This window comes from Scyliorhinus canicula, chromosome 14, assembly GCF_902713615.1.
Source record: "Scyliorhinus canicula chromosome 14, sScyCan1.1, whole genome shotgun sequence".
Taxonomy (NCBI): domain Eukaryota; kingdom Metazoa; phylum Chordata; class Chondrichthyes; order Carcharhiniformes; family Scyliorhinidae; genus Scyliorhinus; species Scyliorhinus canicula.
Genome location: NC_052159.1, coordinates 37,814,089 through 37,829,161, shown reverse-complemented (window position 1 = coordinate 37,829,161; position 15,073 = coordinate 37,814,089). Strand labels below are relative to the sequence as shown.

At 45.1% G+C, this 15,073-nt stretch overlaps 1 protein-coding gene across 1 annotated transcript; it reads right to left on the bottom strand.

The window, feature by feature from the left end:
* Window positions 1-13,758: 13,758 nt before the first annotated feature.
* Window positions 13,759-14,844, bottom strand: LOC119977789 (serine-rich and transmembrane domain-containing protein 1). The gene is made up of 2 exons (XM_038818996.1): window positions 14,749-14,844; window positions 13,759-14,516 (listed from the first exon to the last, which is right to left on the bottom strand). The coding sequence occupies exon 2, from the start codon at window positions 14,404-14,406 to the stop codon at window positions 14,077-14,079; it is 330 nt and encodes a 109-aa protein (XP_038674924.1). The 5' UTR covers window positions 14,407-14,516; window positions 14,749-14,844; the 3' UTR covers window positions 13,759-14,076.
* Window positions 14,845-15,073: the final 229 nt, after the last annotated feature.

Genomic DNA, 15,073 nt, shown 5'->3' with positions numbered 1-15,073 from the left:
GTTTTGTATCCTCTCTTTAATCGTGACAAAAGCTAGTGGCACCATTGCTGGGAGCTGGGTGAAAGGTCTTCATGGGTCAGTTCAAAATATGGGAGAGGCATTTGGTGTTAGGGAAGAGTTCCCCAGTGCTTACGTTAGAATTGGAGCTTTGATTGTTTAATAGACCACACTTATTGTTAATAGACTGCATATATACATAACGGGGATACAGATGGCACTATGGAGGAGAAATTATTTTTAAAACACAATAAAATTGAAGTTTAAGAAGTCCAAGACTCTGTTCTAGTTCTTATTACAGTGATACCATTGGAGCTTAACATTTGGCTCCCATTCCCCCGTTCGCATTTTTCTTCTTTCTGTCGTTGAGTTTGCCTTCTGATGTTAATTATAATTGGTCGGTAGGGTTAATCTTATGGGTCCTCACACTTGTTGAGGAATATCCCCTTATGACTATTGTGGTTGTGATTCTTTTGTATTCTTGTTCTATTGGATTTGATATGTTGTTGACTAAATTAGGATTTGGATTTGATTTATTGTCACGTGTACCAAGGTACAGTGAGAAGTATTGTTTTGTGTGCAGTCCAGACGGACCATTCCATGCATGATAAACAATAGGACATACAAAAGTATACATACATAGACACAGGCATCGGGTGAAGCATACGGAGTGTAGTGCTACTCAGTAGAGAAGATGTGTGAAAAGATCAGTTCAGTCCATCATAAGAGGGTCATTCAGGAGTCTGGTAACAGTGGGGAAGAAGCTGTCTTTGAACCTGTTTGTGCGTGTTCTCAGACTTTTGTATCTCCTGCCCAATGAAAGCGGTTGGAAGATAGAATAACCCAGGTGGGAGGGGTCTTTGATCATGCTGTCCACTTTCCCAAGGCAGTGGGAGGTGCAGAGTCAATGGATGGGAGGCGGGATCGCATGATGGAACTGGGCGCTGTTCACGATTGTCTGTAGTTTCTTACGGTCTTGGGCCAAGCAGTTGCCATATCGAGCGGTGATGCAGCCAGATAGGAAGCTTTCTATTGTGCATCTGTACAAATTGGTAAGAGTCAATGTGGACGGGCCAATCCTGAGGAAGTATAGGTGCTGTTGTGCTTTCTTGGTCATAGCATCGACGTGGGTGGACCAGGACAGATCGTTGGTGATGTGCACACCTAGCAATTTTGAGCTGTCCACCATCTCCACCTCGGCACCATTGATGCAGACAGGGCTGTGTACGATACTTTGCTTCCTGAAGTCAATGACCAGCTCCTTAGTTTTGCTGACATTGAGGGAGAGATTGTTGTCGTTACACTAGGCACTAGGGTCTCTATCTCCCTCCTGTACTCTGACTCATCACTGTTCGTGTCATCAGAAAACTTGGTACCGACAGGTCTTTTATCCAAGAGAAGAGTGGTCTAGGGGTGTTCCGGTGCCTCTGGTGTAACTTGAGATGGGGGTGGTGTATTGTGGTGCACGCCTGAATGTGGCGCAAAAATTGTATCCTATTTTTCTTCTGTGTTGTGCTATCGCAGTGACTAATTTTAAACTATGTTCCTGGAATTCATCATCCTACCAAAAGACAAAAGATTCTGTATTTCCTTAAAGAGAAATTGGACAGAGCCTTGTTGCAGGAGACTTATTTGGACGACATGAAGTGTAGTGATATGCATCACTGTATATACACAAGGGGTTAATGTAAATACACTAAAACTAAGTAACCACTAGAGGGAGCGCCAGAGATGTCATGACATGCAGACACAACCAATGGATCATTAGAACAGGACACAACCAATGGGTAATCAGGACACCCAGAGGTGGCAGTACTACAAGGGGGCACTGCACAAACCAAACAAAAGGACAGGGCACACAGGCTCTGCCTCTTCCACAGACAGACACCCAGAGAGTAGGACAGGGTTGATCAGCAGCAGCATCACTCCCTAGCACGTGGCTTAGAGCAAGCTGGTATAGTTAGACTGAGTTACTAGAGAGGTAGATTAGCAGAGTGTTGAACTCATTTAAGAACTTTTAATAGTTCAATAAACACGCTGAACTCATTTCATGGTCTGGAGCATCCTTTCGTAGAGACAACATCAAGGAAGCAGCTTATGTTACACAAAGTAACATAACACAACATGGTACAGGAGTGACTGTTCAATCTCCCATATCAACTCAGCAAGGTTAGAGACAACCAGCAACCGAACCCAGGCATGATGAACAAGATTCAGGCTCCTCATCCACTCGGGTACAATGGCAATCTTAGTGCTAGCTGGCATTCGTTCAAACAAAAATTCCTACTATACGTGGAAGCATCCAGCCTACATGATGTGGCCGATGCTCGGAAGATAGCTCTTCTACTCGCCATTGCAGGTGAACATGCAATAGAGATCTTCAACTCCTTCAAAGGGCAGGACAGAACGAAATTCCAGACCATCCTGGACAAATTCGACAGCCATTGCGAGGTAGAGACGAAAGAAATAGGTAAGAATGGCACGAATACTCACCGTGAGGCAGAGGCAGGGTTGAAGAAGGAGCAGACGGTAGTTTTGATTGGCAGCCATCTTGCGCGTATGCAGCCCAACCAATCTGCACATGCGCATTTCTCTACAGATCGCAAATGGGCAAAAAGAGTACAGTAAAGGAACCTTGGCGCGTGCATGCGCAATTGAATCCTACGCATGGCGTCACGAGCATCATGACGTCAGAGGCCATGCCCACTTAAAGGGGGAATGTCCGAAAATAAAAAAGAAGAGTTTTAAAGCCACAAAACACAATTCTTTCACCTTGAAAGAAAAACAATGCCTGAACCTCTACCAGCAGTTGAAAACAGCCTCCGCCGCACCCTGGAACAAGCAGTTAGCACCACCCAAAGAGGAGAGCACAATAACAAATCTGAAACAAAGAGATGATTTGTTCATTGAAGAATAACCTTGGGGCCTCACGGTAGCATGGTGGTTAGCATCAATGCTTCACAGCTCCAGGGTCCCAGGTTCGATTCCCGGCTGGGTCACTGTCTGTGTGGAGTCTGCACGTCCTCCCCGTGTGCGCGTGGGTTTCCTCCGGGTGCTCCGGTTTCCTCCCACAGTCCAAAGATGTGCGGGTTAGGTGGATTGGCCATGCTAAATTGCCCGTAGTGTAAGGTTAATGGGGGGATTGTTGGGTTACGGGTATACGGTTTAAGTGGGGTGATCATTGTTCGGCACAACATCGAGGGCCGAAGGGCCTGTTCTGTGCTGTACTGTTCTATGTTCTATGTTCTATGAATACTACTCAGAAGATGATTTCATCATTGAACATAGAGAGCACAATAACATATCCGAAACACAAAGTGATGATTTGTACATTGAAGAATACTACCCCGACATGGATGAGTTCTTTGGATTTGATGATCATTGCATCAGCAACACAGTTGCAAAGCTCAACACGACTCTACTCATGGTAGACGAATCCAATACCATGATGCCATGGCAGATTGTCGATACATTGGATGAGAACAACTTGTCAAATACCCAAGAAGAACACTAAGCCCACAGAGCGGCCTGACGCCAAACCAGTGATCCACACACCACAGAGTGGTCCACGCATCACGAAGAGTCCCCGACTCTACACAGAAAGCAATGAAAGTCTCCACAGCAAGACCACTGCACAACTCGTTGAGAGTGCACAGATCAACTCCACAGCGAGACCTCTGCACGACTCCACACAGGGAACTATGCAAGACTCCACAGAGAGAGCAATACATGCCTCCACAGAGAGCTCGTTGACAGACTCCACAATGGAAGCAACTCAAGGCTCCATAACACAGTCCATGCATGAACAAGACAATGAAAGTCTACCCAGCTTATTTAAGCCACCAGAAGAAGACTAGGACAGTCTACCCAGCTTATTTGAGCCACCAGAAAAAGACTATGGAAGTCTACCCAGCTCATTTAACCAACAAGAAGACACTAGATGTCTACCCACTGTATGTGAGACAAGTGACAAAGAAATTACAATTCCCATACAAGGTGTGCAAGATCAATGCGAGATTGACAGATCTCAGCTCGTATGTACAGAGGAACTTGACAATCAAAGTGAAATACTTGAGTCCAGTGAGACCACGCCAATTAAAACCACATCCACTCGAGCCTCTCCACAAGAAAATGAAATCTTGAAGATTTTGACTCCAGACGAGGAGCATCAAGAAACCAAAGATAATTCAAATGAACTAGAAATTACTCCAGAAGGGGAGCACCACGGAATCAAAGAAGAAACACTCAATGAAGCAGCACATACCACAAAGGACACTGACACAAGTAACTTTGAGAATGACTCGACTTATCCACTTGTAACGGTCATTGAGCACAACAAGCACAACAACAAAAACTACAAGAACAAAGACAACAACAACAAGCATAACAAATGCTACAGCAGCAACAACAAGCCTGACAAAAACAACATAAATAGAACAACAACTTGTACGACATGGTACAACTCTGCACATGAAGGACAATTTGACTCCAGACGAGGAGCATCAAGAAACCAAAGATAATTCAAATGAACTAGAAATTACTCCAGAAGGGGAGGACAACGGATCTCACCGATTCACGTTTGCTCCACTACAAAAAACAAACCAGCTTTCAGGAAAGATGACATACAGAATCGCTACCATAAGCATAAAAAAAGAGTCCAAATCAGACAGCGAAGTAAATCGACCATTCGAACACCCCGTGATGACTTCTTGGTTACCTCAACACGAGAACACTGACGACGTTCACAAAGAAATGACAACTTCGACAACAAAAGAAGAAAGCCACTCGACCGTACAAATTCATAATATTTGGACTCATAAATATTAATCGGTATTGTATTATCATCACAACTTGTACATGTCATCAATTATCTACCTGTTTCGTACAATTTTCTTTAACAAAGTATAGAAAATGTGTAACACGAAAAAGGGGGGTGTGTATGCATCACTGTATATACGCAAGGGGTTAATGTAAATACACTACAACTAAGTAACCACTAGAGGGAGAACCAAAGATGTCATGACATGCAGACACACAACCAATGGATCATTAGAACAGGACACAACCAATGGATAATCAGGCCACCCAGAGGTGGCAGTACTACAAGGAGGCACTACACAACCCATATAAAAGGACATGGCACACAGGCTCCTGCCTCTGCCACAGACAGACACCTAGAGAGTAGGACAGGGTTGATCAGCAGCATCACACCCATCACGTGGCTTAGAGCAAGCTGGTATAGTTAGACTGAGTTACTAGAGAGGTAGGTTAGCAGAGTGTCAAACTCATTTAAGAACTGTGTTAATAGTTCAATAAACACGTTGAACTCATTTCATAGTCTGGAGCATCCTTTCATAGAGACTACATCAAGGAAGCAGCTCATGTTACACAAAGTAACATAACACAACAAGAGGCAGTTAAGTTAAAGCGGGAATGGGTGGGGCAGGTTTTGCCTGGTTTTCAATGAGCAGCACGGGAGTTGCAATTTTTGTCACCAAAAATGTTCCCTTCACGGTAGAGAATTGTGCAAAGTGCAAGGGGATTGATCTGTGATTTTTAAGGGCTTGTACATAGAGAACCTGTCTGAGTAACGAGTTTGTATGGCCCGCCGAATAACTCCCCGATTTTGTCACTAAACTCTTTATTGGCTTTACGGATTGGATTCAGCCAATTCTTTTGTGGGCGTAGACTTTAATTGTCATGTGAATCCCTTGATGGACAAGCTCCCAGTAACTAGAAAGTCCCTGACTCCACAGACTGGGGCATTGGCATCCGTATGTGAAGAGCTGGGATACCTGGATGTGTGGAGGGCCTTACATGGAGACAAAGGTTTTACATTTCTCTCAGCCCCTCATTAGTGACATATGGAATTGACTGACTTTTTTTTGTGCCTGGGCAATCCTACATTTGGTATCCCCCTGTCCCATAGGTAGCATTATGATTTCTGACTACGCTGCTGTATTTTTGGAGTTTAGCTCGAGATGTTTCGATGCCTCCCTGCTTAGCGATAAATCATTTGTCACACATTTTAAGAAGGAGTTCAAGCTTTTTTACTTGGCAATTCCACGTTGGAAGTTGCCCCCACTATTCTGTGGCAGACCTGCAAGGGATTTGATTATTTCTTATACAGTCAACAAAAGGCGAGGAATGCTGGAAAACAAGTGCCGGTTGGAGGTTAGATTGGCTGAAGTGAAGGAGGAATATAGGAGTATTCCTAGCAGTCCGTTATTGAGTGAGGTCAATGCTCTTGAATCCTTGCTGACACAACCGAGAAGAGTCTAAAGTTCATGAATTGTATGAGTTTGGGAAATACTTGGCTTATTTGACCAAGGTGAGAGCTGACTCTAGGACTAGCCCCTCTGTATGCAACTCTACGGGCTATGAGGAATATAATAGGGCATTTGGGGATTTTTTAAAAAAAAACTTTTTATTGAGATTTTCAAAAACAGAAAATAACAACACGAAAACAGTATTAACAACAACAAAAAGAGAAACACAATAACCCCCAAAACCACCCCCCCCCCTCCCCCCCAGTAACTACAAAATGAAGAAATAGATAAGCACCCGGCATATTCAATAAACACATATACACATTTCTCCCTTCCCCCAAAACAAACTCCCTCCCACCCCCTCCGGGTTGCTACTGCCACCGGCCTATTTTCCTACCATTCTGCCAGGAAGTCCAGGAAAGGCTGCCACCGCCTAAAGAACCCCTGTACTGATCCCCTCAGGGCAAATTTCACCCTCTCCAATTTGATGAACCCCGCCATATCATTGATCCAGGCCTCCACGCTTGGGGGCCTCGCATCCTTCCATTGAAGCAAAATCCTCCGCCGGGCTACTAGGGACGCAAAGGCCAGAACACCGGCCTCTTTCGCCTCCTGCACTCCCGGCTCCACTGCAACCCCAAAAATTGCGAGTCCCCAGCCTGGCTTGACCCTGGATCCTACCACCCTCGACACCGTCCTTGCTACCCCCTTCCAAAACTCCCCCAGTGCTGGGCATGCCCAGAACATCCCCGAGCACCTAGCACACCTGTCTTCACCCCTGAAAAACCTACTCATCCTCGTCCCGGTCATGTGGGCCCTGTGCAGCACCTTGAACTGTATGAGGCTAAGCCTCGCACAGGAAGAGGAGGCATTCACTCTGGTGATGTGTTGACATGTATGCAGTGCACCTCCCTCTAACTTCCTGGGGCTTCAGAGGATCAATGTTCAGTCCTTAATGCCCTTATCTGTAAAAGTGAACTAGCAGTGGCCATTGGAGAGCTTCAGCCAGGCAAAGCCCCTGGGCCAGATGGTTTTGGGTGTGGTGTTTTACAGGGAATTTAACGACCTGTTAATAGATCCATTAGTTGGAATATATTATAGTAAGAAGTCTTACAACACCAGGTTAAAGTCCACCAAGTTTGTTTCAAACACTAGCTTTCGGAGCACTGCTCCTTCCTCAGGTGAAGCAATGCTCCGAAAGCTAGTGTTTGAAACAAACCTGTTGGACTTTAACCTGGTGTTGTAAGACTTCTTACTGTGCCCACCCCAGTCCAACGCCGGCATCTCCACATCTTGGAATATATTGTCATTCTTTTGAGACAGCTTTGCCACTACCAATGCTCCGGAAAGCAAAAACTTGAAGCCAGGTAAGAACCCAGGGGAGTGCGCCTCCTATAGGTCAATCTCACTTTTAAATGTTGATTTGAAATTGTTGTCTAAGGTGTTAGCGCAATGGTTAGAGGACCAGACTGGGTTCATAAAGGGTCAGTTTTCTAACAATGTCAGACGGTTACTGAATGTCATCCAAGTTTTCCTGAAGCGGGTGTTGGATGGGTTAATGATCTCCCTGGATGCAGAGGAAGCTTTTGACAGGGTGGAGCGGAATTACTTAATTTATACATTGTGGAGATTTTAAGCTGCGTGAGGAATATATTAAATTAATTCAGGTATTGTACCAAAGGCCTTTGGCGACAGTGCTCATGAATGCTTATAGGTCTGAGAATTTTGGTCTTCAGAGAGGGGCAGGGCAGAACTCTCCCTGTCCTCATTGTTGTTCGCACTGGCCATAGAACCTTTAATTGAGGCTTTTAGGTAAGATCCCTTTATATCCGGGCTGTGCTGTGGGGGAAGCAGCATAGGATCACGTTTTATGCAGATGGCGTTCTACTGTTTGTGTTGAAAGCGGATGTTTCAGTTCCAGCTATCATTGACATGGTGGATAGATAATAATAATCTTTTATTGTCACAAGTATGAAGCTACTGTGAAAAGCCCCTAGTCGCCACATACCGGTGCCTGTTCGGGTAAGCTGGCACGGGAATTGAACCAGCACTGCTGCCTTGTTCTGCATCACACACCAGCTGTCTAGCCCACTGATTTAGTGCCACCTCCAGTTGTAAGATTAATTTTACAAAGTTGGAAGCTATGCAGGTGGGAGAGTTGAGGGGTAACCCCCCCCCCTTGCTAATTTTCCTTTTAGATGGTCTCCATCGGGGTTCACTTATTTGGGCGTTACAGTCATCCCTTTGTCAAACAACTGTATGGGGTCAATTTTCCTCACTTGCATCTATTAGGTGGGACCTGACTCATTGGCCCTCCTTGCTAGTATCGTGACTGGGTAGGATTGCTTTGATTAAGATGAATATTCTGCCTAGATTACTGTATCCCTTGCAGATGTTGCCAATCTTGTTGTCAGACAGAGTTTTAAAGGAGATTAATGGAATGATTAGCTTGTTTATTTGCAATAAAAAGGAGCCTCGACTGAAGTTCACCAAGCTGCAGGTCCAAGATGCCTCTGGGGAGGACGGAGTCCCGAATGTTAGACTGCACCAATTAGCCTCTCAATTTAGGTTTATACGGGGCTGGATTAGGAAGGACCCTATCTCCATCTGGCAGACCAGTTGGCGTACCCTTTGTAGGTCTTGTTATTTTATGGGGATTTTAAATTGGATTTTGCTAGGTGTGAACATCCTATTATTATTAACACTCTTAGAGCGTGGAGGATGATCCGTCCACTAGAAGGGAGATCTAAACTGACTTCCACTCTTTCTCCCATCCAGGCCAGTCCGGACATCCCACCAGGTCCGATGGACCATATTTGTAGGCTGGAAAATATGTTCAGTGTTTCTTCCTATCATCCTTTGAGAAGACAAATTTGTGTCCTGATTCTTCTATTTCTCCTGGGGAGAAAATCCAGGGCGGGATTCTCCTGTCTCTGACACCAAAATCGCATTTGGCGATCGACCAGAGAATCCCCGTTGGCGGCGTCGCTTTTGCGATGCTCGGCCCTCCCCCCAAAACGGCGTACTAGGCCGCACGCTGTCAGGATGGCCTCAGGACATCACCTGAAGCCCTCCCCGATACTGCGCCCACGAGGGGCTGAGTCCCCGATGGTGTCGGTCACTCATGCTCTTTATTTTCGGCATGGCGGCTGCGCACTGAGTCCAACGCCGCCACAGTTGTAGGGGGAGGGGAGCCGTTCAGCGGGCAGGGGGGACTTTGGCGGGGGCTGGGGGCACTGGTGGGGGGTGGTCCAGAGGTGGCGAGCCTGGTGAAAGGAGGGCATTATTTGGCAGGCCAGGTCCACGTGCAGTCGGCGCCATGTTGCATGGCGTGGCTGCTGCAGGCCGCTGCCATGCGCCGGGGGCTTTACACTGCCTACCTGCTTGCCCACACCAGATGGAGGATCGGTGGAGCTTTTGCAACATTTTTTCAGGTGTAAAACGCCACTGTTCCCACGCCACCGTCAGCACTTAGTCTTCAAATCGGAGAATCCAGCCCCAGATTTCTGCAGAGACTAAACAGTTAATTAGCAAACTTTATAATACTTTAGGATCGATTCTCCGCTGCCCCCTGCTAGTAGCGGGATTCCTGATCCAGTGGAGAATCGGGCTAAAAACGGGATCGGCGCTCTGATGTTTCGGTCCCCTGTTGCCAGGAGCAACGAGCTACACACCCTGTACCGGCGGGAAGATACAAATGAGTCAGTTGCATCCAATTAATGGGCTAGAAGCCCACTTCAGGCCCCCATGATGCTCTAGGCCTCTCAGCCAGATTTCACATTGGCGTGGATTAGTGCAGGTATTTCCAAGCATTGCCCTGGCACGGTGAACCCTGCAGTGAGGCGAGGTGGTCAGTATGTAACATAGGTGCCCCTCAAAATCTATCGGTGGGCAGTTGTGCAAATAGGTGGATTGGCCATCCTAAACTGCCCCTTAATTGAAAAAAAATGAATTGGGCACTTTAAATGTATTTACTTTTAAAATCTATCAGAGGCCCCCTCCCCTCCACCAAGCAAATCCAGCACCCCCCCCCCCCCCCCCCCCACACCGGCCCCCCAACAGATCCGCCCGTCAGATGCCCCAACAGAGATCCCACCATCAGACCTCTCCATCAGAACCCCCATAGAGACATCCCCATCGGAGACCCATCCCATCGGAGACCCATCCCATCAGAGACTCCCCCCATCAGACCTAGCCGTCAATCCCTCCCATCATGCCTATCCATCAGACCCCCCTCCGTATCACCCCCCCCCCCCCCCCCCCCCCTCCATTAGAGACCCTTACCTAAAAGTTGAAGAGCAGACCAGGTTGAAAAATATCTGCATTTTCACTTACCCTTTCCTAACATCTGCTGCCTTTGACAGAAATATTCAAAGCTGCAACTGTTACAAGTATCAGAGGTTTCCTGGAAAGCCCAGGATGCTTCAAAAAGCTTGAAATCCCTTGACAGCCTTTGAAATGCAAATCTTCCATTCAATTTCACACAGTAATACATCGCATTAGCCAGTGATTGACAGTTTTATTACTCCAGAGACAGCTGCTTGGTGGATTGTTCTGTTGCCCCTCTTGGAAGAGAATCACAACTGACATGTCACAAAACTACTTCCACAAGTATTCTTGAATCAAGTTTACTTTATTCGGACCAAGTGCGTCACACAGACTCTTATGCAGTTATTTATTGTCACACAGACTAATGCTTAACCCTTAATTAAAAACCATCACACAGACTTGAACTCGATAAGTGCCACACAGACTTTAACTCAGTAGGTGATATCTTGACTCGGGGTGATCTTCTGCGATGGTTGGTCCCAGGGTTTTGGCTGATGAAGCTTTGAATCTCTGCTTTATATGATTTCTTCCAGCTTTTCAAAGGTTCAATGATGTCAGTTTTATGGCCCTCTGGTTGCTGAGGTTGTGTTTCACAGATCCAGTAAACAAAATCAATTTGTTCCGACAGATCCCATCAAATATGGGATCTACCATGGGCAGCACGATAGCATTGTGGCTAGCACAATTGCTTCACAGCTCCAGGGTCCCAGGTTTGATTCCCGCTTGGGTCACTGTCTGTGTGGAGTCTGCACATCCTCCCCGTGTGTGCGTGGGTTTCCTCCGGGTGCTCCGGTTTCCTCCCACAGTCCAAAGATGTGCAGGTTAGGTGGATTGGCCATGATAAATTGCCCTTAGTGTCCAAAATTGCCCTTAGTGTTGGGTGGGGTTACTGGGTTATGGGGATAGGGTGGAGGTGTTGACCTTGGGTAGGGTGCTCTTCCCAAGAACCGGTGCAGACTCGATGGGCCGAATGGCCTCCTTCTGCACTGTAAATTCTATGAAATACTGATATTTGGTCAAACCATAGCAACTGCTCATGTTTTAAGACCTGCTATTCTTCACACTTGTTTATCACTCATCCTGTCTCTGCCTTTTTCCCAGACCTTGTTCCTCTGGTTCCCTCGGCTGATAACAATCTTATTTTGAGGCTAGGGACTCCTACTGTCCTGCATCCTGTTGCAGAAACTGCATTTCTAGAAAGTCTCCAGAGAGCATCTGTGATTTCTTTAGCATCTTTCATGTTTGGCCACATTTCCCTTAAGGCCTCTTATAACAGTGTCTCTTATAAATTGACCATATTTCCCAGAAAGCTGAGGGACAGGGCTGCAGTTAATTGATCTTTTCCTTCACTCTGAATTACCCTGCTTTGATGCTAACCACAATGTTTATAAACACTCTTGCTATGATTGACAGACCCTCACCACATAAAGGCAGCCAAGCACTTCCTGCTGTGAAAAAGAGCACTTAGCTGCCTTTAATGTAGTGAGGGGAGGGGGGCTCTGATCCAGATTGGTAAGGGGGTCTGATGGAGGGTCGTGGGAGGTTCGGGTCACCCTTTTGCATGCGGCGGTGGCGGTGAACCGTTATTCTGGTGGCGATAGGTGGAGACGATGTGCCTACTTGTCAGCGGAGGGGGCGAGGATTTGTTTTGTCGGGGAGGGTGCCCACCACCAGACCACGGTATTGGGCCACCTGTTTAATATGGAATCTTGCGAGCTCCCTGCCATGCATAAATTTGCATGGCAAAGAAGACAAAATTGCATACTGGACCTGCTCCTAGTGCCAGTGGAGACCTGGAGCGACTACTCTGGTGGGAGAACTTACTCTCCTGAATGGAGAACCCTGCCCCTTGTGGTCTGGATCTTGTGTTCGTATCTTGCAGTCTTGGGAAAGAGACTTGGCAACTAATATTGATGGGGAGACATGGGGTAGTATATGGGATTATGTCAATAAAATTTCGGTATGCGCTGATTGCACAGCACATCGAGTTTGAATTTGAGATACAGATTTGATCCTGCTATATGCCTAAAGTGCCTGGTAGTCAAAGGTGATTATATACGCTGTGTAAGGACTTGTGTTAAGATTCAATCCTATTAATTTGGAGTAGTTAAGGAGGTTGAGAGGATATTTCACAGGGCCTTAGAATTTGATCCTTTGCTCCTAATCCTGGGTCTTCCAGACAGGAGAATTATTGATGTTAATGAAAAAAAGGCAGTATAACACCCTAACATTTGCAGTTTGTAAAAATCTCCTCTGCTCCTGGATCAGTGACAAGTATCCTTCAATTCAAGACCGGCATAAAATAGTCGTGGAATGTGCCCCTGTGGAATTCCTGATGTCAGTGCTCTGTTCTAAGCCTGATACATTCCGTAAAGCATGGGGCCACCTCCCCATCCCAAATTTAAAGGCTTGGCTTTGTCTGACCTGCACCTACAAGGTTTTCCATGAACCACATTGCAAGTCGCGATCCCGCTATACATAATGGTGTGCAGCTTGATAGATTATCCTATCTTGTTTATATGACCTTATTGCCCCCCATTTTCTGATTGATCCGGTGTTAAAATTGAAGGTACTAGTTCTTAAGGACTGCTGTTCTGAATTTATCCTGTCTTGCTTGTTCTTACATTTGCAGAAATATTTGTTCCCCATTGTACCAGTTGTGCTTTCAAAACTTTGTCACATTACTTGTAAAAATTTATAAAAATATATATTAAAAAAAGTATCCAAAAAATGTAGAGAAGCATATTCTTCAGATGTTTCAATATAATTATATATAAGGCATTTTTAAAAACTTATTTTTTGATAGAATCAGCACAGAGAGAGGCCATTCAGCCCATATTGCCTGGCCTGGCTCTTTGAACGAACAATCCAATTAGTCTCATTCTCCCGCCCTCTCCCTGAATTTGTTTCGCCTTTCAAGTATTTCTCTAACTCCCTTTGAAAGTTATTATTGAATTAGCTTCCACCACCCTTTCAGGCAGTGCATTCCAGATCACAACTCACCATTGTATTATATAAAAAAACAATGGCTTAACACACATTGGAAAATAGCACTGCATGCGTTGAGTCTTTTTGTGTGCGGCACGATGAGCCACCTGTCTTGTTTCACACCAGAAATGGGCTTAACTACATTTAAGTGAATAAAATATTCTGCTAAGCAGGTCACTGACCTAACCAAGGAATTACAAATCAACATACGCACAAAGATGGAAGTATTTGGAAGTATTCCTTTACATTTGACTACATTATTTTGTGAATAGTATTATTTTTGTCTTCAATTTGGTCATGTTTTATATTAAACTCTAATTTAAAAATTGCAATTCTAAGTGTCAGGGGTGGCTGAATGGATAACGTTCACATATTTATATTTTCCAAATCTTTGTTGTGTCAGCATAATTCTAAATATTTTGCACAGGAACAGAAGAGTTTTTGGTAATTATTTGTTTACTTTAAAATGAATATTTCTGTTTATGATTCTTACTTAACCTGAGAGAGCTGAGAGTCCAGACGTCCTTGATGAAAGGCTACACACTTCCAGATTGGTGATATGACTCCCTGTGCTGCCTGTGTATTCAGGACAGGAGGAACTGGAAGCAATGACATTCTTAAGCCTCTGCAACGCAATTAACAGCAGTAATAACAAAAAAGCCAGCAAACTAAAGAAAATTGACACATACACAAAGACATTAGATATGTGGCTGGTGGGTGATGAATCCCTGGCAGTGCTGAATGACGTTGGGTAGGGTCCATCAATTGTCTGATTTCCAGAGTTCCCACTGAATAAATCAACAGCTGTTTCAGCAGTAGACATTTCCAATATTTATGACTAAAGGCACCCAGCCGTCTTCAGAATTCCTACAGGTTATGTAGACTGCTTGCGCCACAGTTCCACTCAGCAATTAATGCTTTAACATTTGTACACTGAACCACGGAAGAAGCCACATCCAGAATGAAATAACCCGTGTGTCCAAGGGCAGCAGCGAGGAAAGAAAAAAGAATAAAACAAAACCACATTAAATCAATAAAACAGCATACAAGACAATTTTGATGAAAATTAAACAATTAAACAATCAGCTAGTGCTGCTGCTAAAACATAACAAAAGACTAGTTAAGAGTACCAGAGTAAGTCAAAGGATTTGTCTTCTTTAATTACCTTGGTTCTGAGTGATTGGGTTCTTTAGGACTGTGTGCTGCCCTTGTTTTAGTCCCAGGAAGAAAGAGCTCACTGTGTGATGATGGAGCATTGCTTTCTCATGGACTTTCTCTCCAGAAAGAATGCAGCTGCAGTAGCTTCAAAGTGACACTGGAAGTGACGGTTTTACGTCAAAGTGTGTTCGCTGGTCCTTCGGGAGCACATTGTAAATAACTCCAGGCCTAATTGTGATTATCTGATGTACAAAGTAATTCTTGCCTGTGAGCATCAGTATTGTCAAAATATTTATGAGACAAATACAGAATCAAAATGTGAAAGATCTGTA

Bases quoted from the DNA above. Each gene is read 5' to 3' on its own strand.
- LOC119977789 (XM_038818996.1), bottom strand. From the start codon at position 14,406: ATGTCTACTGCTGAAACAGCTGTTGATTTATTCAGTGGGAACTCTGGA.